At 51.6% G+C, this 25748-nt stretch overlaps 2 protein-coding genes across 2 annotated transcripts; both read left to right on the forward strand.

The window, feature by feature from the left end:
- Positions 1-323: 323 nt before the first annotated feature.
- Positions 324-10396, forward strand: TRIM47 (tripartite motif containing 47). Its single transcript, XM_040581304.1, has 6 exons — positions 324-1058; positions 2910-3005; positions 3427-3657; positions 4225-4420; positions 5124-5198; positions 6456-10396. The coding sequence occupies exons 1-6, from the start codon at positions 348-350 to the stop codon at positions 7079-7081; spliced, it is 1935 nt and encodes a 644-aa protein (XP_040437238.1). The 5' UTR covers positions 324-347; the 3' UTR covers positions 7082-10396.
- Positions 10397-12647: 2251 nt separating this feature from the next.
- Positions 12648-20689, forward strand: WBP2 (WW domain binding protein 2). Its single transcript, XM_040581312.1, is given in 9 exon segments — positions 12648-12780; positions 14507-14615; positions 15156-15291; positions 16834-16926; positions 17204-17320; positions 17547-17669; positions 18812-18888; positions 19053-19061; positions 19063-20689. Coding segments are annotated over 9 exon segments (768 nt in total). The 5' UTR covers positions 12648-12721; the 3' UTR covers positions 19108-20689.
- Positions 20690-25748: the final 5059 nt, after the last annotated feature.

A 25748-nucleotide genomic window follows, 5' to 3' on the forward strand; every position in this document is an offset into this window, starting at 1 on the left:
GGGTAGGGAGCCAGTACTTCCTCAGCAGGGTGGTCCCCCGAGCGGGGGAGTTCATCTCCCAGAAGGCAGCAGATGCCGGGGACGGGGTCCAGATACCCGGCGAGGGGAGGAGCGGATCCCGGAGGTGAGACCCTGCCCGGGGGGCGGGTGATTTGGGACCGGGGCTGGGGGGGCGGCAGACCCCCGGCAGCTGCGGGGAGCCGAGCGGGCAGCTCCGGGCGCGGGGAGGCGGAGCGGGCGGGCGGGGCGCGGTGGCCGCCCGCCTCCCGCCGGGGCCGGGGCCGGGGCCGGGGCCGGGGCTGGGGCCGGGGCGGGCGGTGGGGCCGGCTCGGTCGGGGCGCTCAGGGATGGAGACCGCGCCCGGGAGCGCCCCGACGTCCTCCGCCGCGGCGTTGCGGCTGGCGCTGGCGGCTCCGGGGCTGCCCGACGGTCCCTTCGGCTGCCCCATCTGCCTGGACCTGCTGAAGGACCCGGTAACGGTGCCGTGCGGGCACAACTTCTGCCAGGGCTGCCTGGGGGCGCTCCGCCAGCGGCCGGGCCCCCCCGACGGCAGCGGCGGGGCGGGCGGGGCTGCCCGCTGCCCGCTCTGCCAGGAGCCCGTCCCCGCAGCCTTGCGGCTCCGCAAGAACCGCGCCCTCTGCGAGGTGCTGCCGCTGCTGGCGGCCGCCGCCGCCGGTTCGTCCCCCCCGTCCCCTGCCGCCGTGTCCCCGATGGCGCCGGGAGCCGAGGAGGAGGATGCGGCGCGGGAGGAGGGAGCGGCGGTGCTGTGCGACGTGTGCCCGGCGGGGTCGCGGGTGGAGGCGGCACGATCGTGCCTGGTGTGCCTGGCCTCCTTCTGCGGAGCCCACCTGGAGCCCCACCGCCGGGCCCCCGCCTTCCGCGCCCACCGCCTGGTCGCTCCGCTGCGGCGGCTGGAGGAGGGTCTCTGCCCCCGCCACCTCCAGCCCCTCGACGGCTTCTGTCGCACCGAGCAAACCTGCGTCTGCGCCCGCTGCCGTGCCCACGAGCATCGTGCCCATGACGTGGTGCCCCTCGAGCGGGAGCGCGAGCACAAGGAGGTGCGTGGGGTGGTGGGGGGTGGGGGGTGGCGTGGGGGTCCCCACGCGGGAATTACCCCAGCTGTGCTGGTGAGACCCTGCTATGGGGGTGCCCGATGGGGTGCAGGGCCCATGGGGCATCCTGGGTGGGGAGAGCGCGGCACCCCTGGGGGGGTTCATGCTGCACCCACATCCCCACGGGGAACCTAATCGCGGTCCCTACGTGGGGGGTGTGCAGGTGTAGCACGGGTGGGATGCCATCTGTGGGGTGGGTGCTGTAGCCCTCTCCCCTTGGGGTTCCCCACGCCAGCATGGTGCTGTGGACAAGGTGCTGTGCCGTCAGGGCACTCTGCAGGGTGGGGGCAGGCATGAGGGGCAGACCCACTGCCAGCCAGCCCATGGGGTTTTGTCCCACTTCAGGGCCGAACTCGCAGTCCCCGTGGGTGCAGGGCTGGGGGCGAGGGCGCCTGGGACACCCCACCGTGGCCACCCCCGCGGTCACGGGGCACCCGCCTTCTCCGTCTTGTTCCCACAGCTTCGTCAAGGCACTTTTTTTCAGCGCGCTGGCAGCCTGCCCAGCTGCTGCTCTCACTCTTTCAGCCCTTTGTGTCCTGGTGTTTTGGCAGTGGGGTTTTTTCCGTCACTCCCATTCCCAGATGGGGCTGAGTCACCTCCTAGATTCGCAGCCACGAGCCTCCTCGGGAGCCGGGGCTCCAAGCCCAACGTGGTGCTGCCGTTCTGGGCAGTGCTGCCTCAAACACGGGAGAGGCCTCTGCAGGGCTGTAGGCAGATGGGAGCCTGTGAGGCTCACGGCGTGGTGGCAGCTCCACATTGGCACGGGGCATCTGGAGATCTTGGGGGGGGTGAGAGGGTGTTGTTTTTTCCAGGGGAGAGGTTGGGGGCTGCAGACATGCTGGCAGGGAGCACAGCAGCAGCACTGAGCCAGCTCCCACATCCTCATGGGCTCTTGGGACAGCAGGAAAACCCTTTTTCTGGCATTATTAGTCATCAAGTTCCTCAAAATAGAAAGTGTGTGTGATCCCAGCCCCAAGAAGCTGTTGAGCCTCAGCACACTGCTTGACAGCACCTGCGCTGCCTCTGTGACTGCTCTCTGCCACTGCCCTCGCGCTGCGGAGTGGGAAGGATGGATGGGGAAAGCACATGCTCCCCCTCACGGGGCACAAGCACCACAGGGTGCTGGGACTGGGGGCTGAGCACTGAGGGGGGAGCTGCCCCAGTTGGGGAGTGTAGTGCCCTCCTGGCTCCCAAGGGACCTGTCCTCGTGATGGGCAATAGCTGGCGCCAACAATAGCCTGTCAGGAAACTCCACGTTCGGACGGTGCTTCCTTTGCAGCCGCGCAGCACCCTGTGCTCCCGGGCTGGTTTGCTTTCCTCCTAACCAGAACCCTCCAGGGGACTCAGCGCTGCATTTCTGAGCGCTCCGGTCTTTCCTGCCTTTCCGCACCAGTCCCAGGTGGATTTTTTGCAGCCTTGGGTTACACACGGAGAGCGTGCGGCTTAGCTGCGCTTGCTGCGAGCACTGCCCAGTGGTTTTGCTTTCAAATTCCTATTTTGTTTGGTTTCTGCTGGGACCAGGGTGGGGAGTGTGGAGCTGGCCATGACCCTTTGCAGCCTGGCTGCTCCTTTAGATTTCCAGCTGAGTGAGAAGGAGTGTTCGCAGGTTGGTTGTTACAGGGGAAAAAAAAGGGAAACAAGTTGTGATTCCCCTTGCACCCTCCACCCAAAGCCTGACAGCAAGGTCGTGGTCAGAGGTGGGGCTGTGGGTTGAACTTAGGGATGAGGCTGGGTCCCCATGCCTCCTGCTGCTGGGGTCAGGGGGCAGAGCTCAGCACTTGTCCTTCATGTCCGCAGGCCCAACAAGCCAAATTCCTCAGCGATGCGGAGAACGAGCTGGAGGAGCTGGCAGTCACCATTGCGCAGGCCAAGAAGATGGTGGAGCTCATTAAGGTGACTCTGCGATGGCTTCGGTCCCTTAGCATGGTCCTGCTGGGCCGGGGAGCAGATGCGAAGGGGCCACTTTGGGGCACATGGGGTGTGGAGGTGGTGGTCACAGGGGAGTAAGTGCTCTGTAAAAAGATGGTGACCCTGGCAAGGAGCCATGGGGATTCTCGCTCCTCATTTCTGCCAACCCTCATGGTATCTCTCGTTGCTTTCATCTGCAGCCTGAAAGGAGAGACAGGGCAAGGACCGTGCCAGGCTGTCTGCCAGCTCTTGCACTTTCTTTCCCCAGGCTCACAGGGGTTTTGGTCCCCTTTGGCCCTTGTGCAAACGTGTCACTTCACAGAGCTGAGAGCTGGGTGCTGCGTGGGGGACAAGGGTGTCCTTCGCCTGCAGGAGGTGACTCTGGTCTCTCTCTCCCTGCACTCAGGGTGCCGCCACGAAGGAGAGGGAAAGAGTCGAGAAGCTCTTTGCAGAAGCCTCTGAGGCCCTGGCGACCTTCCGGAAGGAGGTGGCCAGTTTCATCGAGGATGGGGAGCGCTCCATGCTGGGGGAGGCCGAGGCCGATCTCCGCTGGAAGGAGGAGAGACGAGCCAAGCTGGCCCAGTGCAAGCAAAACCTGGAGAACGTCCCCAGCACCGACACCATATACTTCCTTCAGGTGCCTGGGTGGGATGGGGCGAGGAGAAGGAGCTGGTGACATTGTCTTTTGGGGGTTTGGCCCGTTTCATGTGGAGCTGGGTGCCCGAGCCCTGGGGTGTGAGGCCTGCAGAGTCTCACTCCTGTTGGCACAGTCCTCTCCTCGCCTTGCTCCCAGGGGGACTGGGTGGCCAAGACTTTTTCCTCCACCACCCCCACCTCCATCCTGGCTGTGACTCAGGAGAAGCTGATGTGCTGCCCAAGCTGAGTACCTAGGTGTGGGGGGCAGAGAGCGAGAGGTCGGGGTCCCCCACTGCCACCCCCCCTTCCTGGCAGACTAGCAAGGGACCTTTTTGGGAGGAGATGCTGCTCCATGTGAGGTGGGCATGGTCTGGGTCCAGGTTTGAAAGAGAGCAAAGGCACCAGGAACGCGTGGCCAGGAAAGCGCTCTCCTCCCTTATGCAAGGTTGTCCTTGGGCCAAGTCCTGTGAGCTGCCAGTTCCCAAATCCTCTGGGGCAGGGTGGGGTTGCGGAACAAGAGACAACTTCGGCTTGTTTGAAACCTCCTGAAACTGTCTTTTTGGCTCAGGAATTTCAAGCCTTAAAAGTAGCCATGGAAGAAAACCTCTCCCCGGCTCTGAGCTTCCAGAATGAGCTGAACTTCACCAAATGTACCCAAGCCGTGGGCGCTGTGAAGGATGTGCTGTCCGCTGCCTGCAAAACCCAGTGGGACCACTTGCAGGGGAAAGGAATGGATGGGCTGAGTTACCAGGAGATGGAGGAAGGTTTGTGTTCACCCAGCCCCTCTGCCCGGAGCTCATCCTGTCACCCTTTGTCCTCCTGTGTACGTGGGAGATGCCTGCAGGCTCAGTGGCCCCTGCGAGCGCTGGCCCCTCTCCCTCCAGCCCTGCAAGCTGCCCGGCACGGTTGTACTGCACGTTGCACAATCCCTGTCTGGGCTTGCGGCTTGTCTTTGAGGTTTTATGAATTTTTCCACGGAGACTGGAGACTGGAGAGGCAACAAACAGCCTGGGAGTTAGGCAGGGCTCTGCGGGACGAGGCAGGTGGCCAAAGCGGCCTCTCGTGAAAGGGAACTCTTTCTTCCCAGGACAGACGATCTTCTTCAGGGGGCAGTCTGTGGTCTCCCAAACCTGCCAGGGTTAGAAAGCTGATGTGGCAGCTTTCTGCCATGTTCTCTCATTTAGCCTGAGCTCTCTCCTCTTGTTTTCTCAGATGCCCGTGGGAATTGCAGCAGGTTCCTTGCCCCACCTGCCCACCTCCCTGGGGTGGCAAAGGTGACGCCTGTCCTTTCCCGTGTCCAAGCTGGCAGGGATGCGCAGGGGGAGCCAGGGGTGCTGGCTGGGGCTTGGGGGCCACAGCAGCAGGTAGCATTGGGGTGTCAGGCCAGGGGTGATGCTCCATTAACACCCTTGTTTGTGGCATCAGTTTCTTTGTTGATGGCAAACCCTCCCGTTCCTGTCTCTGCAGCATTGGCCGAGTCCCGATTTCCAGACAAGTCAAACAACCCTGCCTGCCTGGAGAGCCGCGATTACTTCCTGAAATGTAAGTGAAGGACTTTTGCTTTGACAGTTGTTGCTAAGGTCCATCTTCCCTTTCCCCTTTCCCAGTGGGCCAGCTCCTTCCCGCATGCCCTGCCTGTGCTGGTCCCAAGGTGACAGCTGGCAGGAGCACTGCCGCCACCAGAGGAAATATTGCTCAGCTAACAAGGAAGGCTCCTTGCTTTCCTGACAACAGTCATAATTTGTTTAGGTGATTTCCCACCCCCCACCCCCCTTGTCTGTGGTTCTGCTGGACCAGCTGCCAGGGGGCTGCAGATGTACTGTGTCATTTCTGCTGCCTTGCAGCTCTTGACAAGTTGGATCCTCTGTTAAATTGAATCAGAGTTTGTGCGTGCATCTGCCTTGTTTACTGCAGAGCAGCGGCCTGATAAGGGTCAGCTTCAGCAGCAGCAAGCAGAGGGATAATTCAGTGGCCGAGCAGAGACAGTGGGGCAGAAGGGGCTGAGGCTGGAGGGTGCAGGGCTGGGCTTGGGGTCCAACACCCTGCATGACCCTCCACAGCCTTAGAGGAGTTATGGGGTCACCTACTGAGATGTCCCCAGTGGACAAGATCTGCCCCAGCAGCACCAGTGCACCCTGTGGGGAGGGCAGCAAAGGCTGGGCTCGAGCAGGGTGTGCTGTGCCGCTGCTCTAGGGTTTAGACATGCTGTGGGTTCAGACCTGCAACGCAGTCAGCAGCGATACATGTCCAGGGCTGTTCCCACTGGACATCCCCTCTGTTCGGGATCCAGTGGCAGTTCTCACTGGCCCCCCACGCTGGGGGTTGCCTCTGCTCCTGTGGGAGCCATAGGGCAGCGAGAGCCGACTACAAGGAGCAGTTGGTTTGTAGCCATCATGTGCCTGGCTGGTCTCCTGTATTCTTGGGGTCCCTCCCTGCCGTGGTTGTTTGTGGTTGCCTGAAACCTGCTTTTTTTATTGAATGCTCCTACTACCACTGTCAGGTGGATCCTCTGATGTCTGGTACCATGGCTGAGCTCATGCAGCAGCCCCTGTACTCTGTCCTCTGCCAGGTTACCTGTATTCATCCTGCTTATGGGAAGTATCAACTCTTTCAGCTCCTTATCCTCATGTGCTGAAATTGGCCTAGGGATTTAAAAGCAAGGAGACGGAGTGATGGTAGAATTCAGAACAGATTGTGCTAATCACTGAAGTCTGGAGCAGGGCATCAGAGCAGGGAGAGCTGGGGGGATGTCTACCTGTTTCCCTCCTCATCCTCATGTCTCCTTCTTGCCCTGCACAGTTGCCTTCATCATTGACCTGGACAGTGACACGGCTGACAAGTTCATCCAGCTGTTTGGCACCAAAGGGGCCAAGCGGGTGCTGTGCCCCATCCCCTACCCGGAGAGCCCGACTCGGTTCATCAACTGCGAGCAAGTGCTAGGTTTGAACCTCATGAACCGGGGCAACTACTATTGGGAGGTGGAGCTCATCGATGGCTGGGTCAGCATCGGTGTCATCGCCGAGGACTTTGACCCCCGAGAGTCCTACAATCGTGGCCGCCTGGGGCGGAACGAGAAGTCCTGCTGCCTGCAGTGGAATGGACAGAACTATGTGGCCTGGTTTGGTGGCTTTGAGTCTGTCATCCAGCAGCCATTTTTCCACACAATCGGGGTTTTCCTGGAGTACTCGGAGAAGGCCCTGACCTTCTATGGAGTCAAGGACTCCAAGATGACCTGCCTGCAGCAGCTCAAGGTCTCCCATTTTGCCAAGGGTCAGTTTGACCCATTCCAGAACAAGATCAACCACCAATTTGCCTCGCTTTTCTTGTGCAAGCTGAAACCAGCCTTCTTCCTGGAGAGCGTTGATGCCCACCTGCAGATCGGGCCACTGAAGAAAGATTGTGTTTCGGTGCTAAAGCGTAGGTAACTGCCAGGCGAGCGGGAGCACGGGAAGACCCAGAAAAGTCTCTCCTGCAGTGTATTGCTGCTGTCATGGCTTCTTTTTGGTAGTGTTGTATTTCTTTGTGGCAGCCTTCCTTCCTTGCTCTGTGCTTTTTGTGACCCAGGGGTGGATGAAGCTGCCTGGTGGGCAGAGCCGTGGGCTGGGAGCCAGGAGGGAGCTGGATCCCAGTGCCGGCTCTGCTGCTGGGCTGCTGAGCAAACTTGGGCGAGTCTCTGTGCTGCTCCCTGCCCCTCAGTTTCCCTTTCTAGACGTCAGGGATCACGACACAGCCTTTCTTGGTAAAGTGTATTGCTCAGGAGCAGTGCCACATAGATTTGAAGCTGTATCTTGGCCAGCTGCCGGGCTGCCCTGTCCCTGTCCTTTATATCTGCTCATGCTGCCCTGGTGACTTGCACAGATGCTCTGCTTTGTGCCTTATCTCGGTCTCTGTGTCACGGGCGCTTTTTTTAAGCGCTGGCTCATCGACATCTTCCACATGCTCCTCATGAAGTGCCTTTGAAGTAGCAAGCCCAGCGTGGACCGGGTGAACCCCCAAAGCAGATGTGGTTGCTTCCCCCGTGCTTGCATCACTGTTGTGCCTTGGCGTGGGTGAGCAGGGTAGCAGGGTGCTCCGGGGCGGCTGGGATCCAGAGGAGCTCAGCTGGGCAATATGCTGCAGTGATGCAGTACCTCTCCTTGCAGGGCTGACCACCCATTAGTGCTGCAAACATGAAACGAGGATCTTTGCCCTCGCTTACAATGCAGCTGGTGGGTATATTGAATGCTGGTCTGTGGGCAGGCTCATGTGGGAAAAGCCATGGTCCCATGCGTGTTGGAGCCCCACGGCCACGGGGCTGTTCCCAACACAGCCAAAAATCCCAGCTGGGAAAGGGGAGCAGCTTCCTGCCGAGAAGCAGCAGCACCATTCCTGCCTTGGGATGGTGAAGCGAGCAGCACAAAACAGTTTTGAGGGTGTGCTTGAAGTAAATTTGTTCCTTGGGAACTGCTTACCAAAGCTTCACAGCCAAACCTTCCCTCATGTTTTTGATGACCCTACTATTTTAGGGGATTTTAGTACTGTTAAACTCCCAACTCTTGATGTACCCTGGGCACAACTGAGCTGTAAATATACCCCTTAGCTTGGAGAGCATTTTAAGTGACAAAGAGGTGCTGTGAATATGTCCCAGGGCAAATGGTCTGTTTTAGGGACAGCTGTGAGCACATCAATAGAAGGTGCAGCATCAGTCAGTTATTAAATGACCCTTTAGGCTCTAGCAATAAGTAACAATTAACAAAAACCACTCTCAAGTAAGTGTCCCCTCTGGGAAAGGTGGAAACAAGGCTGAGAGCCAAAAATGCCCGTTCACGTGTCCTAAGGGAGCTTTTCCAGAAGAAAAATACAGAAATACTGCCTGTAAGGGCGGCACAGTGCAGCCCCTGTCTCAGTGCAGCATGCCTTTCCACAAGTTTATTTTTTCTGGGATTAGTTTGCTACCTACCACCCAAAGCTTGCTTTACAGAATTGTAGTGCTGTGTAATGTATACCTAGAGAGAAAATATATTGGGTCAGGTTCTTTGCTGGTGTGAATCAGTGGTAACACATCAATGGTCAACAGGGATAGAAAATGGTCCATTTAGCTGAATATATGAAATGTATATATATTCCCCAAAGGATAAGCTGGAAATCATAGTGGTATATTCAAGGGGAGCCAAGGGAAAAAAAATGAACATGAATAAAAAGGCAGCCACGAAGCCAAGGGGTCTGAAGTTAAAGCCATATTTACATAAACACTGAGGCTTAAAGAGCTCCTTTACTGTAACTCGTTTGCCAGCACTGCCAATTCCTGCTGGTGCGGGCAGAGGTGCCGGCTGGCCCCCAGCAAATGGCCACTGCTGCGTTTGAGGGGCTGAAGGGTCCAAACTCAGCTGCCCCCTCCCCAGGGCAGGGCTGGTGAGTCGCTCTGGGAGGTTGACCGCTGGGATGTCTCTGCAAATCCCTTCTCATCCTCCTCCGCATGCGGCGACTCCAAAAACGCTGCAGGCAGTGAGAAAAGGAAAGGTAGGGCTTCCAGAGTGAAATCTTCGAATGAAATCTTGGCATTTCCCGGCCGGCAGGAATGCTGCCTGGACTTCTGTCCAAATAGGAATTCAATTCCTGTGTCCTGAGCTCCTACCTCAAAACGGCTTTGTTTGGCTCGCGCCAGTCGCTTTCATGCAAAACTCAGCCTTCGCACGAGATGTCAGTGGTGACACAGTGCAGGCATCGCTGCTGTTTTCCTAACGCAGGGGAGGGCTTGGTATCAGAAATGCCTTACCAGACAAGAAAGGTAGAGACGTGCAACAGCCCGTGCGTGGTCGTGTCCCGAGAGGAAGAGGAAGGTAACCTTGATCTCTGCTGCACGCCTGCAGGAAGAGCTCTCACATGTGGGCTCCCATCTCGGTTCTATCTGGGCCCTAAATCTCATTTATTCAGGCAAAACTCCCACCACTCGCAGCGAGGAGTTTTGCCAGAGTAAATACAGCAGATCTGGGCCTTTGCCCCATTTCATTTCACTGTAGGCGGATTGATTACTCCGTGGGGAAACCCATGCTCAAGTCATGCATCCCTCCCTTCTCCATGTTGCCCAATGCACAGGCGCACGTCTCTGAACTCCTTCAGGGTTTGGGATAGTTCGGAGAGATCCTTCGTCTTTCCCTTTCCATCCTGTAACCACATGGGAGCAGCTCAGGAGGACACGTCTGCGCTTGGGCTTTGCTTCTCTTTGTGCCACTTGTGTTTGCTTAATTCACCTCCGCCCCGAGAGCTGGGATGCCGGTGTGCAGCTTTACGGAGGGTTTTGAGGGCTCCCCGCCCTCTCCTTCCTGCTGCTTGCTTTTATCCCCGTTGGAAGTGCTATAAATCCTCACGGTTTGGGGCATAAAGCGATTTCTGACTGATTTAAGACAGGAGCAATCCCCTCAGGGTGTTGGATCAGAGTTTGCTCTGTGTTGCCAAAAAATTGGGGTGTAAACTGGAATGATTAGGAAATGTGCAGTATGCCAGCTCTGGATCACTGATTCTGCTGCAAACGAAGGGCTGAATGTGTGATGAGTTTAGATGAATAGATAGCAGTTGGCAATTTAAACAGCCCTTTCTGTGTTCCCTTGGGTTATTTCTGCTGTCACAGAGGGTTCTTTTTTTTTAATTAGGATGTTTAAAATACAGTTAATGTAGAGTATTTTACATCGTGTGAAAAAACTGTAACAGAATAATATAATGATGTTAGAGACTATGACTTGCCATTAAATACTATACAGATATTGCTCTGGGTTGTCTTTTCTTTAAATACCAGACCATTAGAGTTGTCCCATTATCTCATGTTTATTTTTCTGTATCCTGGACATCTGGCATGAAATAACACAGATTTTATTTTTTAAGTGTGTCTAAAGGATATTTTTTAAGTGTGTCTAAAGGAATTGTGCCAAATACACATTTTTATTGCTTGGCTGCAAAAGGAGAGGAAGAATCCTAAAATCCAGTAACAATATTGTCAGTGCAGGGTAATTCAAAACAATGTATTGTCTTAGTTCTCTCTTCTACCTCTGTCCTCAGCTTAGAAATAACAAAGATGAATAGATTAGGCACTTTTTCCTTAGCGTTTTCAGTTTTTAAAAGAGTAAATTTGCAAGGTTTTCTATGTGAGGAGGAGGTCCAGAGCTTTCCATGCACACTGGCACTTATACTGGCACCTATACTGGCACCTTTTTTAAACAAAGGCTGCGTTTCTAAATACCAAATATCGGCTGGAGCTAGGAGAAAAACATTATTCGGTGAGTCCTGGTTTGCTCGAGGTGGCAATGCTTCAGCTGGGTGCTTCGGTGGAAGCTGAGTGGATGTCTGCTACTGACTTTAATAGGAGAGGAATCAGGGCTGTTTGTTATTACCATTTCTTAAAAGGGAAACTTAGAGCTTATTGAAAAAGCGGATATGAAAAGCACAAACTTGCTCTTTTCTTGCCAAGAACTGGATAGATTATGTCACTGCATTTATTTAAACCTGGTTTCCATTATGTGGTTTTTCTGCTTTTCCCCCCACCCCCCTCTGGTTCTCAGGCATGCAGACAGGGCTGGGCTGCAAACCCCTCAGGGAACAGCTCAAATCCATATAAAAAGATATCATTTAGGGTAATAGAGGCTCTTAATATGTATTTGTATATTACTGATACACAGTTGTTAGTTATTGCTATGAGGCACCCTTCAGAACAGTTGATTAGTTTTGCAGGGCTCCTCTACTTAATGAACTTGTGCAATTGTTAATTTTTTTGAGAGTTCCTTCTGCTCGTGCACCTGGAGGCAGGAGATTAGACCCTTACGGTAGCTTTGCAAACGCTGCAGGTATTTTCCTGCTCCCAGATTCCCAACAGACAGACAGACACGATCCCAACTTGTTTATAGGGCGACTGGTTATTCCTTCCAGTTTAAAACTCTTCAATATAAAGGAGTAATTTTAGGACACGTTTGATTCCAGTATGGAGAGCAGCCAATATCAGGCTCAAAAATCCATTTGCAAGTCTGTGAAACATGAAACGAGCATCAGATGTGAATTGAAAAATTGTTGGAGCAAGCATCTCCGCTGTTCAGGGGGCTGAGCCTCATTTTATGTGCAGTACCACCAGGTACGTGGGGTGGATTTTTATTCTGCTCTACCAAACATCTGAATTCTGCCCTGCCCACCTCCTGAAAGTCCAATTTCATCTCCATTTCACTTAATTCTGGGCTTTTCCCTGGAAGATCCTGCCAAACAGCGTTAAAAATCACTTGTGGTTGCATGGGATGTGTGAACATCCCCTTCTTACATGCAAAACTGGACAGCCTCCTAGGGAAAATGTTTTATCGGCTAGTGAGAGGGCCAGGAAATGTCTTCAAGATAAAAAATGAGGTGCAAACCACAGCAAAATACAGTGTTTTAAAACAAAATGTCAATGCGGATGCTGCTGGGGTGCTCTGTGAGCTCCCACCCATGAAGCAGCGCTGTGCCAGCGTGCCCTTGCGAGCAGAAAAGCCAGAAAAAACACTGCCAAGTTCAGGCAAGCTCCAAATAATTTAAATCATTTTATTATATATGGTCAGCAGGACATGTAATCAGATGATTAATGCGTTTATAAACATGTTATGAGAGCTCTCCCATAAAAGGAGACTGACTCTTTGTATTACCCGTACTGTTATGAGTTAGAAAACTAAGGAAGCTTAATTGAAGCTGGATTAATTCATTAATTAATTGAAGTTCCAGGAGTTCAGTAAATTGATTATAAATCATGGTGGGAGAGGGACGCTGTGAGTCTCCTCAGGGGTGGCTGGGCTGGAGACTGCAGCGGGTGGGCCTTTGTGGGGGGACGATGCAGATAGCGAGGGAGATGCAGATAGTGAGGAAGGGTTGCGGACCCGGTCTCAAACCGGGTCAGCCGCCAGCCCACCCGCCGGGCGCCATGACACTCTGCTGAGGAGGGGAGGGCCTACAGCTCCCAGCATGCCCCGCGCGGCCAGTCCCGCCATGCCCCGCTCCCGCCGTGGCGCCCGGCGGCCTTTTCCCGCGCAGGCGCACAGGGCGCTCGGCGCTGTGAGGAGGAGGAGGCGGCGGCGGCGGCCATGGCGCTGAACAGGAACCACTCGGAGGGCGGCGGCGTCATCGTTAACAACAGCGAGAAGTGAGGTGCTATCCTCTTCTCCCCTGATCCGGCCGCAGTCGCCGGGGGATAGCCGGGAGCTGCCTTCCTTCCCCTTCAGGGGGAGCGGTTGTGCGGGGGAAGAGGCCCTGGGGGGCCTGGGGGGGAGAAGGAGGGGGTGGTTTAACCCTCTCGGTTCTGTCGTGGCTGTGCTTGTTTTCCTCCCTTTTCCTTACGTATCCCTCTGGGGCTTTTCGGGGTGAGCTCTGCTAAGCCTCAGCCGCGGCCACCCCCCACTCCACCCCCCGCTCCCCTCTGCAGCCTGCCTGCCCCCCTGCCTGCTGCTGGCCCATGCAGCTGGCCCCAGCCCTTTCCCCGAGTGCTCAGGGAGGGCTGGCAGAGCTCAGCCCCCAGCCAGGTGATTCTGGCCTGCACCCAAGCCTCACCCCTTTCTCGCCGCTCAGTGCTGCGGGAGCGCTCGGGTGCTGCAGTGTGCCTCTGTTCAGCAGCTGCCCGCTTGGGAAGCGCTAGTGGTTTGGTTTGCTGGGATTCTTGCGCACACCCCCCCTCTGTGTGTTTGGAAAGGAGCAGCAGAGTTGGGTAAAGGTGCTGGGATATAACCATGGAAACGGAAAGCCTCCACAGAGCTGCCTCTGCATGGCAATGGGCTGCTCTCACTCTCTGTATCTGCCAGTGTTCTTCAGTTCTGACGTGGCAGTCACCTGCTTCTGGGACAAAGGAGTAGTTCACTCTTCAGGGCTTCCTTCCATGAGGCCAGTTAAACATTAGTATAGGAATTCTGCGCCTGACTTCCATTTGGGATGTGATCCTTCTTAGAAGAACTTAGTAAGATCGGCTCTGGAGCTGAAGTCTGCTTTCATTGAAAGGAACAACCGTGGCAGCTTAATGTGTTACTGTTCGCAGTTGTCAGCCTGCCTTGAATCAGGGGTTGCCTCTGGGGCAGCAAGGGGTTGTTTCAGCTGATAAGCTGTAGCCTGAACAGAGCTGCCGGCCCCTGTGCCCTTCCAGAGCTTTGGCTGGAGGGACAGGTACTTGCTGGCAGAAGGGAAGGGCAAGTGACTGAGGATAGTAACACGTAAGCTGCCAAAGATAAAGGTGGTGGAGGTTTCTCCAGCTTTAGGGATTAGAGTTAACACAAGTTACCTGCTGTATCTATGCAAGGGTGTTGCACTGGTTTTAATCAGGTCAGTTTCTAATTGAGAATCAAGGAGTCAGTGCAGACAACATGGGTTAATGAAGTCTAGCGGCAAGAGAGGAGAGTTCCTTTTGATAATATTTTTGTGACAGAGGTGCTTAAGCTGTGGTTAGACCTTCAACAGCTGTGTTGCATAAGCCAGCCTGAGCAGTTCCTGCTTCAGCAGTCCTTCCTCCGCTGTGTTACTTGTGGTGAACCAAATTAGGGAACTGATCCAGAAGAAATGCAACACAATGTAAGAAAAATAATAATAAATATATTGCAGTCTTGATCGGTTCAGCTGACTAGCTTCACTGCCTGGCTACGCAGACAGTGGTAGCTGTGCCAGCACACTGAGCAGGGAACACAAGGTTGGCAACAAGCAGCCAGTACTACTTAAGTTGTTACTACCACCAACAAAAAAACCAAGCAAGCCAGACTGATTTTGCCTGCCAAGCACTGGCCTGAAGTTAAAGGCAGTTTTGGTAGGTCAGTAAACTTACATGCATATGGTACTTCTGCCTTGAACTATAACACTGTAACACCGTGTCTCTTCTGTCATCTTCTTTGCAGTGTTTTGATGACCTATGATCACATAGAAATTACCTTCAGTGATATCGAACCTATGCCAGATGCCTTCAAAGGGACCAAGAAAGGGAGTGTTTTCTTGACTCCTTACCGAGTAAGTAGTAAAAGGCTTTATCTTCTGTAAGGAGATAAGGGTTCTTTGTGATTCTGTATTTAAATGTCCTCAATACACGAAAGTCAGGCTAATCTACTACCCCTTGAAGTATGGCTCATCTTCTCCCTCTGGGGAGCATTATGAATTCATTGCTTATCCTATCTATTTGTCAAAAGATAATAAATCTGATTAGTTTTTATGCAGGCAGCTGTGTAGTCAGTCCATCAGGCATCTTCAAGATTGGAAATTAGCAATGGTCTGGAAATGCTGGATGTGACAGCACAGCTACTAAATCACAGCTGTGTGGAGCAGCGAGTTTTCTGGAAGCTGGGAGGAGTATTATCTGAGCAGGGGTAGTCTTTTCCTGGAAGGCTTTATTCCCTTGAGGCTTCAGTTTACCCTTGTGGCTGTTTGGTGTAGCTTTTGGCTTGCAGAACTGACTAGGACCTTCAGTCCATTGGAAGGTCTCTTCAGATAATAAATGGGGGCTGTGTTTCTTGTTTGTTTTGCATACCCTTCGTAATGTTGTTTTCTTTTCAGGTTATCTTTGTATCGAAGGGAAAGGATGCTATGCAGTCTTTCATGATGCCCTTTTATTTGTTGAAAGATTGCGAGATTAAGCAGCCTGTCTTTGGAGCAAATTATATCAAGGGGACAGTGAAAGCAGAGGCAGGAGGTATGTATAATACAGATGTATGTTCTGTATCTTGGTTCAACTGCACAATGTAACTGAAATCGTGTAACGGACCAAATGGGTTTTTATGGTACTGCTAAAATATGTTTCTTTCTTTGAAATGAGCAGTTAAAAATATTCCCCTTATCTGTTCCCTGGTGCAGTTACAATGAACAGATCTGCAACTGATCTCATTCCTGGCCTCTGCAAAACACTAAGTTCAATCAGCCAAGTGATCTCACTGAGTAAACATGGGAGCAGAGTCAGCACGAGTGAGGATGTCATTTTGCTTTGGTCAGTTGGGGTTAACCTGTTAATTCTGCATCCAGGTTCTCTTGTGCCAAAGACTCATGATCCTTTCTGGATCAGTCTGAGTTTTCAAGTGCAGGTTTCGAGAGCGCTGTTCTCCATTATTGATTTCTTTTGCAGTTCAAGGGAAGGAGTGCTGTTGCTGTGGTGCATCTTAGCAGTAAAAATGACAGTTGGAAAAGAAAATCTTCTAGGGACAGTTTCATATTCACGTTAAATGAGAAGGTTGTGGTAGACATTTTCAAGAAGGATTTTTTTTAATCACTGTTCCATGCCTCTCCTTTTACCAGAGGCACAAAGTTCAGTGAACTCTTCCATCCCTGGCTGCATTTAGTCTGTTAGGTGTGGCACTGAAATCACAGTGCAGCACTTAGGAGACTTCAGTCTATAAACCTGAAATTGGTATTGCAGCTTCTGTATAGGAGCAGAGCGGGACCATCCAGTGTGAGAGGAAGCCTGAGCAGTAACAACAAACTCCGTAAACTGAGTGAAAGGCAAATGGCTTTAGCTAAATCTTTGTGAATTTTCCCCAGAGGCCATCTCTTGTAATGAGAATGTTGCTTTAACAGCCATGAGAGTCTGGTTTAACTCAAGACTTTTCAATCTATGTGCCCCTCTTCCAGCACTGACACAGCTTCTGCTTTGATGCATTGTCGTGATTCTGGGCTGTGCATGTTTTTCTTTTTTTGGTCTGTAATATGAGATGTCACTAATTTTTTTTTATTATTACTATTATCCTGACTTGAAATATCTTCCATGGACTCTAATGGATTTATGTGGACCATGTTTTTCATTAAGCTCTTTGCTTCATTGGGCATTCAAACTCCCAAACTAATTTATAACTGACAGTTAGGTGTAGTTGCAAAGGCTCTTTAGCAAACGGGATTAACAAAATCCCTGTCTTCTGCACTAATCTTGTACAAAGCTAGAGCAAATCCAGTGCTTCTGATAGCTTGGTCTGTTGGCAGCTGGTGTGGTAACAGGCACAATTTTAGAAAGCTTTTGAGGGTCTCCCTCATTGATGTTTCTTCTTCAGGTGTCCCTTGACCTGAAAATACTTTAATGGGAATTTTTCTAATAGGGTGATTCTGCCACTTTATCAGCACTTTTTTTCTTGAATCTTTGGGATAAGCTTTTTAAAGAATTATGTACAGGGCATCTGTAGATAAAGCATGGAAGCTAAATAGCATCAAACAGCTTCTCCTTGCTTCTGAATTCTGTCTTCTCTCCCTGCAGGTGGTTGGGAAGGATCTGCCACGTTCAAGATGACCTTTTCAGCTGGGGGTGCTATTGAGTTTGGGCAGCGTATGCTGCAGGTGGCATCGCAAGGTATGGGAGTCTGGTAGCATCTGCCAGACAATTCTGTATTTCAGGAGGCCTTGCCTTCATCTCGCAGCAAGGGCAGTTTCAGGTTGCAATAAGTTGGAATCAAATCCACGCAAATTTCGGGCTGGATCTGGAACTTGCTTTAAAAAAATACTTTTTTCACATCCAGCAGATTTATTGGGATGGAGCTTGTTTGTTTTTTACGTAAGGATTCTTTAAGTTTGTACATTTGATGCAGGCTTGATGTCTTGATGAGGTCAACTTACCCTTAATTTTCCAGTTTCCAGAGGTGAAGTACCCAATGGAGCTTATGGCTATTCCTGTATGCCAAATGGATCCTATGCATTCGCACCAGCTGCAGCTAACGGGGTCTATCCATACCCACCACCTCCTCCTGGTAAGTCTGGGAATTGAGGATGGGGATTATTCTAGTTAGCAGGAGTGAAAATAAGTAGAAGGGGGAAGAAACACAAATTTTACTTAGTCTTTTAGATTGGATCTGATGCCTCGTGCAGATTTTGTCTCCGAGCTTAATGGTATTTGCCTTTGGCTTGTTTTGGCTGGATGCTGTGACCCACCCAAAGGAGTTAAGTCTTTTCCTCTATTATTTCCTTTTCTGACAGAGTTTTATCCTGGCCCTCCTGTGGTGGATGGAGACATGGGTTACATGCAGCTTCCACCCCCGCCATACCCAGGGCCCATGGAACCCCCTGTCAGTGGTCCAGACCTGCCCCCCACTTCTGCAGGTAAGGGGTGTGTTCGGGTGAGTTGGCTCACAACAGTTCTGTTACTCATGAAACAGACATTGTTTCTTGTCTGTTACCTCTTGGAAAATTTAAGAGTCAACTTAGAAGCTCTGCTTAGAAGTATAAATTGTTTAGGAGAGGAACTGGGGAGCTCCCCTCATCTCCAGCCTTGTAAGTCCAGCTCAGCTTGGAGGCCAGCCTGATTCTATTTGGGTAGATACCATTAGCAGCTATTTTTGCAACTGGATTTATTCTTGTGACAGAAAAAACACAGTTTGTGATTCTCCTGTAGTGGTAATTTTGCTCTGCTGGATGAATAGAAAGAAATTCATGGTGAAGTGTTTCTGGTCCGTTTTAGTTAGCAATTATGGCTTTGGTGAGCTTTGCTCCCCTTTCCCCTGTTTCACTCTAACCTGATTAATTTTGCTTAATAAGAAACAGCGGAATAGATGATGGAAAGGAGCTGGGGAAATACAGTCTCATTTTCACTCATTTGGGATTTATCAAAACGATCTTGAACATGGTCTTAGAAAAAAAAAATGAGCTTTTGTGGTTGGCCACAGATCTCTCACAGGTAAGGATATTTGTCTGGGTAAGGATTTAACTTCTCTCTTTGGTTTGAATAACCAACCAGTCGTCTTTGAACTATTATTTGGAAAGTGGCACTGATCCAGATGGTTGTGCAAGATTTTTGTTTTCTGCAGAAACAGAGGATCTGGATTATCTTCACAAATTGCCATCTTTAAAGCATGAATCCCCTAAGCTGGTATAAACTTGTGCTGATTTTTGTTTTGTCTTGTTTTCACTCCCAAGAAGGATGGTTTGTTGACTGTCTTTTTAAGGGGTATTGTCTGTATTCAGGCAAAACAGCTGCTATTGTTTATTTGTTGGCTAACAGGCAAGTCCCAGGTGACATTTCCAAACTAAATCTTGGTCTGTTTTACTTTGGACTTGACAGTCCTGTGGCAACTGGAAGAGGTAATGTTCAGTTGTCCTATTTGTTGCAGCTATTTTGCAACTTGCACGTTGATCAAATAGTGCTCTGTTAGTAACACTTGATGACCAGGAATATGTGGAGTTTTTGTTTGATTGTAAAAGTTCTCTGTGTGTCACCAAATCTGTAACTTCTCTTTCTGTGACAGCTGAAGCGAAGGCTGCCGAAGCCGCTGCCAGTGCTTACTACAGCCCAGTCAACCCACATAACGTCTATACACCCACGGTGAGTTCCTGTATCATTCTGGGTCTGCAGTGTGAGCCCAAGTGTGTATTTAGCAGTTCTTTTTCTCAGTGACGCGACAAAGTTTGTCTGAATTGATTTTGGTTTTTTGGGGTTGTTTTTTTTTTTAGCTGTGAACTGATATTCTTTTATTGTTTTTATTTCAGGACCAGCCACCCCCCTCCTCCTTACTTCCCACCAGAGGACAAGAAAAACCAATAAGCTAACACAGAACTTCTCCACAACTCATTGCTTTCTTACTTCCCATTTTGGCAGAATCTTGGGGCATGGTCCATAGCACGGAGGAGTAGAACCTTCCCCCAGGGCATGTAGTTTTCATGGACTCTAGTGGTAGATGTGCAGAGCAAGGGGAGAGATTTCAGCAGCCTGGGTTACCTCGCAGAGCTCTGAGGGTTTCCTGCCCTGCTGCAGTATTCCCTTCTTCCTGTGCGCGGCATCACTTGAACTGGAGGTTCCCTTCATCTGTGATTGTTTCCTTTGTCTGTTTCTTTTGACACTTTAATTATACCTCTTTAGAGTAAGCAGCTGCTCCAAACTGATAATTAACATGCTCATAACATGGGAACAGGGCTCTTGGAGGGGTGGGGGATGTCTTACACTTAGTGTGCAGCCAAGAGCATCTCTGGACACAGGGATGTCTCTGGGTATTCCACTCAACCCAGACTATCACATGCAACTTTTCCCTCTCCTACCAAGAAAGGGCTTCAAAAGGGAAGCTTTAGGATCCCAAAGGAAATAGATAGCGATTACGTTTTTCAGATATCTATTAAACTTCCTTGGTTTTCTTAGCTTAAGTCATTCCTGACAATGGTAGCAAATAGTCTGGTAGCCCTCCAAATTTTCGTGCTGTGATGATGCAGATAAGCTTCCCTTCTTAAGAAAACATACTACTCGTTACAGGGTTGATTAGTAGCATCTAACTAGTTACAGATCATATGGGAACACTAATTTTCTGTTGGTCTTTCTTTTTTTCCGGTTAGATATGTGGGCTTGAGATCACTAAGTCCTGAATATTCTCTTTATAGTCTACAATGCACTTTTTTTTTTTTTTCTTCGCTGTAACACAAATTACACTTTTTGGCCAGTGAAGCATCTCACTGCTGTGATTTAACTGGTGAATTAATAGCTAACAGGGAGAAAAGAGTTGCTTCTGCCCTGGAAGCACTGGAGAGAATATGCAAAACGTTGAAATAAGCTGTTAGGTACAACTGAGCTGCTCATTGGAATGTTGTTTAATGCTGTTAAGTGTTCCTGGATCCGCTGTGAATTTACTTCCCAGTAACTTGAATGTGGGTTCCTTGGACTGAGGATTCAAGCGTTTTCCTTCTGTAGCATTGATTCGTTGATCTCATTAGCAATGACTCTAGTGTGCAGAACCTCTGCGGGACTGATCGGAATCCAGGTTGTAAAACTTTGTGCCGTGCGAACCTTTGCACAGATCGGACTTTGCTGATGTCTGACAGCTGTGAGAGTGAAAACCCTTCCCAGCAAGTGTGAAGAAAGGTCGTGTGCTAGGAAACTGCCGAGACTTGCTGCATGCAGCCTGCTTGGAGAGAAAAATGGTCCACCTCCTGTTTTCTTTTTTTTGTCTAGCTAATTAATCTAATTGCTACTGTCTGTGCACTGACTTTTCTAGAATTGCTACTGCAGTGATGTAAAGAAATGGTTATTTTAAAAAATATATTTATTTTGAAAATGTTTGATTAATATATTAATGTGAAATGACTTTTGAATGCAGATTTGTTTTGCCAAGACTGTGAAGTAAAAAGAAATCAGCTCAAAACTTAGGTGTGTTTGCATTTGTGTGCATGTGAGCAGGCAGACTTGATGGTGACTTGGTAGCTTTAGAAGGGGAGAGGGGGAATTAAACAGCAAAATCACTTGGATTTTGTTCGTGGCTATTCATTGGTGACACTAGTTGCTTGATTTCTCTTGACTGACTTCGTGAAACTAAAAGATGATGTTAAAATCTAAAAAATGCCTGTTTTGCAATTCCTGTTGTAAACCAGTGAGGCAGCTGCTTAACACTTTACCCAGATGTGTTACCCAGATGGTTTTCCCAGACCGGTTATCCTTGTAAAAGTTGCAACCTGTTACTAGAAGTAGTAGTTGAGGGAATTAGCATAGTTGTTGCCTCTAAAATATGTCTCTAATTAGAGGCAATCTGTAATTTTAACTTTTTTAAAGTGTGCTGAGATGCTGGGGTTGCTCTGTTCAGTTAGGACTGAACTCTTCTAAGGTGGCGTGGGCCACCTGGTAGCGCTTCTCCCTGGAGAAGTGGGAGTTGTTACTCGTGGGCGTGCTCCAGCAGCAGGGCCAGAGCTGTTACTCCTTAGATGTGGGCAGAGTCAGGTGTGTTGGTGTCTCTGGGCAGGGCAGGGAGGCAGCGTTCTGCACCGGCGCTGGTTCTGTGGTTACCAAGAGCAAACGAGTCTGGTTTGCACTGACGTGTCAAGCGGGAGTTACTCAGAAGCAGCTCTACAGGTAACATCCCAACTTTGCGTGGCTTCATTCCTCTCCCCAGCTGCCTTCATTCTCTTGCACTCCTGGATCAGCTGGGGCCGACAGCTTCCAGATCCTGCTGTCCTACGTCCCTTTTCACTCTCATGTCCTCCCGCGGGGCTGTTTTACTGCACTTTAAGGCTGGCTGAGGCACTTGGGTTTGTTTTCTGTAGCAAAAGGTGGGTGGAGAAGGAAAACGTTAAGAGGTAAATGTTACAGCCCAGTAGGAACCTCATCAATCCTGGTTTGTGAACTAAATGACTTCTTGAGGTGTCCTGAATCCCATCAGTCCACTGTATGATGCTGCAGGATCTGCTGTACCAGATCTGTTCGGTTGTAAAATGCCCCCCAGTTACCCACTGCTCCCAGACAGATAATCCTAGAGACACAGATGGCATGAAGTTTCCAGGTCTCTTGCCCAGCGCTGCTCACTGTGCAGCTCTCATGCCAACAGTCGGTGCAAACTCATGATTTAAAACAAAATAAAAAAATCAGTCGGCGAAGTGTGCTTGAGGGAAGAAACATTTAGATATCTACTCTGATGAGAACCTGGCTCCAAAGTTCAGGCTAAGCGTCTTTTCCGCTAGTGTGGACAAGTAAGAGCTGCAGAGAAGCCATGAGGTTTGCTGCCTGGAAAAAGGAAAATATGGTGAGAGGATGAGTCAGGCTGGAATAAATGAAGTATTCCTTTCCGCGACATGGGTACTAGTGAGCTAAATCAGTGACTTCGGAGCTGTGAGCGTTTTACAATGTTTTTTTGGTGAATGTCCCTGTTCTTCTGGGCTAGAGCTTGGCGCGGTCTATGGGGAGGTGGGAAGGAGCGAGCTAAAATAAAGAGATGGATCATGGTGTTCTCGGTGTGTTTGGAACATGCCGATGGGAAGTGAAGCACATTCTGGGAATGCTGAAGCTGTGGGGCCAAAAGGCTGGGCAAGTCACGCAGTCGGGCAAGGCTGCTGCAGGTATTAGGCTGAGCGGAACAGCACCGTTCAGGAGGCTGCGGGTTTTGGCCAGATAGATGCTGGTGAGAATCCCCACCTCGCTCATTAAAACCTGAAAACCCAGATTTGATTGAGATACTCTGCACTCGCTGCCGTCTCCCTGATGGGAACTGGGAGCTGCGCTCTACTTCGGAAAGGGTTTAGAGGGGGTGGAAGGGTCGGCTGCTGCTAAGGTAGAAGATTTAAAATATTAAAGCAGGAAAGTGCAATTGGAAGTCTGCTGCTGCTCTGGAAGAGGGTGGGAGTAGGGCCGGAGGAAATGTCATGCATTAGTATGTCTCCAGATCTGGTCCCTGGTTGCATAATTAATCAGCTGTGCAGCAGAAAGGCTGCCGTTGTGAAAGCAGACAGGTCCCATTACATTCCAATACTTGGATGGTGTTATACTACTGAAGAAAAAGTGGGGTACAGAGAGCAGTTAGCGTTGGATCCAGTTAATCTTTCGGCATAGACGGATTTTCTACCGCTGTGTACAATTCTGTCTCTTGGATTGACTTAGGCTCTTCATTTGAGAAATTGCTCACGGCACCTTGTGCCTGCTTCCCCGCTCTGAACACGTGGCTATTTCCCTCCTCCACGGGAGCGTGGTGTAATGAGTATTTCTACAGTGCTTTGAGATCTTGTGCAAAAAGCTGTTACTACAGGAACTGCAGGTACCGCTTACAGATTTCCTATCAGCCTGAAATCTTGCTGACAGCCCTGGGGGCTGGGGAAGGCCTTTACCCTGGAAGGACGAGGTATGTACGTGCTCGCCTCCAGCTGAAGGAAGAGACTGAGACCACCTCCTCCTCCTCACCATTCTGCCAGGTTTTACTTTGAGCATTGCTGCTTCATGCGACCTATTACCAAACAAAATTTAAACAAATCATTTGTTTGCATTCATTCCTTTACGGCTGGAGCGATGTGCTGCTGGCAGTGGTTAAGCCAGCCTGGCCGGTGCTCGCCTGCCCCGTGTGCATGTGTGTCTCTTCCATCAGGGACCGCGAGGACTCCCCACCGCTCTCTGAGCAGTAGATACTCAAATTGCATCTCTGCCACGTGATGGACACCGAGACTTAGGAGCTACGAGCTACGGCTTGAAGCACCGGCTGCCTTTGCGAGCACTGCTGGAGGTGGCAGGAGGCGTGGGGCAGAGTTTGGACCCAGCTGTTCCTGGAGGAGCCACGAGCCGGGCCAGCCCTCGCCAGCGAGCAGCTCGTGTTGGCCAACGTGGTGGCATCGCAGGCACCTCCAGCTGGGAGCGACTGCCAGGTTGGTATTAGAAGATGGGTTTTGCTAAGACAGGCCACGATCAAGAAGTGGTTTCAGGTTTTAAAGCTGTACAAGTAAGCCCAAACGTGGGGGTTTTTGTGGTTGGGTATGAAATGCTGGGGGACACAGGGTGGAGATCTTCATTTTAGGCAAGGGTTTTCTTTGCAGCTGTACTGGGTATTACTCACCCGTCTGCTGCCCTGGGTGAGTCAGCTCAAGGAGCTGCCATCATGAGACTAAACTGGAAACTGGTATTTCAGCAGCCTCTTGTGCTGCTGAGAGGGGCCACAACGGGATGTGAAGAGACACGTGTAATGGTGAGCAGGAGCGGGGACTCGTGCCCGCGGGCAGGGACTGCTGGATCTCATGCCCTGGGGTGCAAAGGGACCGGGATCAGTCTCTGCAGCATCCTCCCAGCCATCCGCCTGGCATTTCCTACACATTTCCTACGGTCTCCAGATCCTGGAACAAAAGCTGTCAGCTTGGACTCCATTTACAAGCTCAGTGCAGCAAATCCCCTCTTTCTAAACCTTTTCTTTCCCTTGCTCAAGTCCAGTCTCTCCTCCCTGCTCCATGTACTTTGCTCCATAAGGGCTGGGCTCTGGCTCGGACACCGTTGCTCTCCCCGCAGCACAGGCTGCCAGCAATAATTCCCTGGGTGTGTGTCTGGGATCCAGGGGCAGTGTGGGCGAGTTCAGCCCTGCAGCCTCCTCCTGTTGTCCAAGTGTGTGGCTCTGTGGGACTTGGTGGGCTCCTCAGGGGGCTTTGACATGTGTGTGGGGAGAGGTGACAGTGGAAAAGCCATGGGGGGACCGTTTTGGTGCTGAAGCGGGTCAATAATGAGGCACATGTGCTCCAGGACGGGCACAAATCTGCTTAATGCGCACCGTGGGGCATGCCTGGTACCCGGCTGTCAGCCCCAAGTTCTTCCACCTTCACAAGCATCTACCCCGGTGCCTCCTCAGCTCATGTACATGCTGTAGGTCCTGCTGCTCTGAACTCAGCACCCCAAACCAGGCAGATGAAATGGCCTTGAAATCTGTGTCCCCCCTTTCCTGTGCCTGCAGCGAGAGCAGCCGCTGCCCTGGCCCCACGGGGAGGGGATGATAAATCCAGTGGCTGACACTGAATTAATCTCACTGGGGGGGGAGGGGGAAGAAATATTTGCTGCATACACGTAGCACATGGTAGTGATGGAGAAAGCATTTTAAAGCTGTCATGGGATGTTGCAAGCCAAATGAATGACATCCAGAGCTGTGCGTGAAGTTTGTGACCTCCTGAAGGACAAGGCAGGCTGCTGCTGGGGGGGGCTGGGCTCTCCCCCTGCCGTGTGCTGCGGTGCAGGGAGCCAGACCCAGTGTTTGAGCTGGGATGGTGTCTGGGCAGGTCAGCCCTGTGCTCTGGATCCCTGGGGGACCTCGGGGAAGTGGGATCAGGGTGGGCAGGACACACTGTGCTTTCCCCCTTGGATGCAGCCAGCCCCCTGGGGAGCTGGAGCACCTCCAAGCAGCAGCCAGCAAAGCCTGGCATCGCAGCGGCGTTTCCTCCAGAGGGGCTGGGGCTGGCCAGTGAAGCCCCTCCAGGGTGACTGGGGTGCTGATGGCCTCGCGGGCAGCTTGGCCAGAGTCACCCTTGCACACCCCAGCCGTGGAGCTGCAGGTCTCGTGCCAAACCCGTGCTCCTGCCCGGGGCTGCGGGGGGGAACAGCTTTCCCAACTGCCCTGCCTCGCGTGGGTGGCTCAGGTCCCCTTTGCTCTTCCCAGAAGGACGGGGGATTGCCTTGATGTCCTTCTAAGATGATCCAAATGGGGTGGGGGTTCTGTGTGCTCCCCCACTTCTTCCCAGGTACCATCATTTTTTTTGTGAGGTGCACCCCAAGTGCTCGGGAGAGCCTGTGGGAGAAAAGATGTGGGGTCAAGGCAGAAATAACTGGAAGGCGCCCTAGCAGACAAGGAGGGGAAATGACTGACATCCCTCCTGGGTATGAAATGGCTGGTCCCAGAGCACACAGCACCCGGAGGTCCCCAAGGGGATGCCCCAGCCAGGTGGCCCCAAGGAGGGGGAGCAGGAACATCACTATTCTCATTT

Source organism: Falco naumanni, chromosome 1 (genome assembly GCF_017639655.2).
Source record: "Falco naumanni isolate bFalNau1 chromosome 1, bFalNau1.pat, whole genome shotgun sequence".
NCBI classification, from domain to species: domain Eukaryota; kingdom Metazoa; phylum Chordata; class Aves; order Falconiformes; family Falconidae; genus Falco; species Falco naumanni.

What these genes read in the sequence shown, in the direction of transcription:
- TRIM47 (XM_040581304.1), top strand. Translation starts at nt 348, where the DNA reads ATGGAGACCGCGCCCGGGAGCGCCCCGACGTCCTCCGCCGCGGCGTTG. An exon ending in AGATGGTGGAGCTCATTAAG is followed by an intron (nt 3,006 to 3,426) that starts GTGACTCTGCGA and finishes CCCTGCACTCAG; the next exon opens with GGTGCCGCCACGAAGGAGAG. An exon ending in TTACCAGGAGATGGAGGAAG is followed by an intron (nt 4,421 to 5,123) that starts GTTTGTGTTCAC and finishes CTGTCTCTGCAG; the next exon opens with CATTGGCCGAGTCCCGATTT.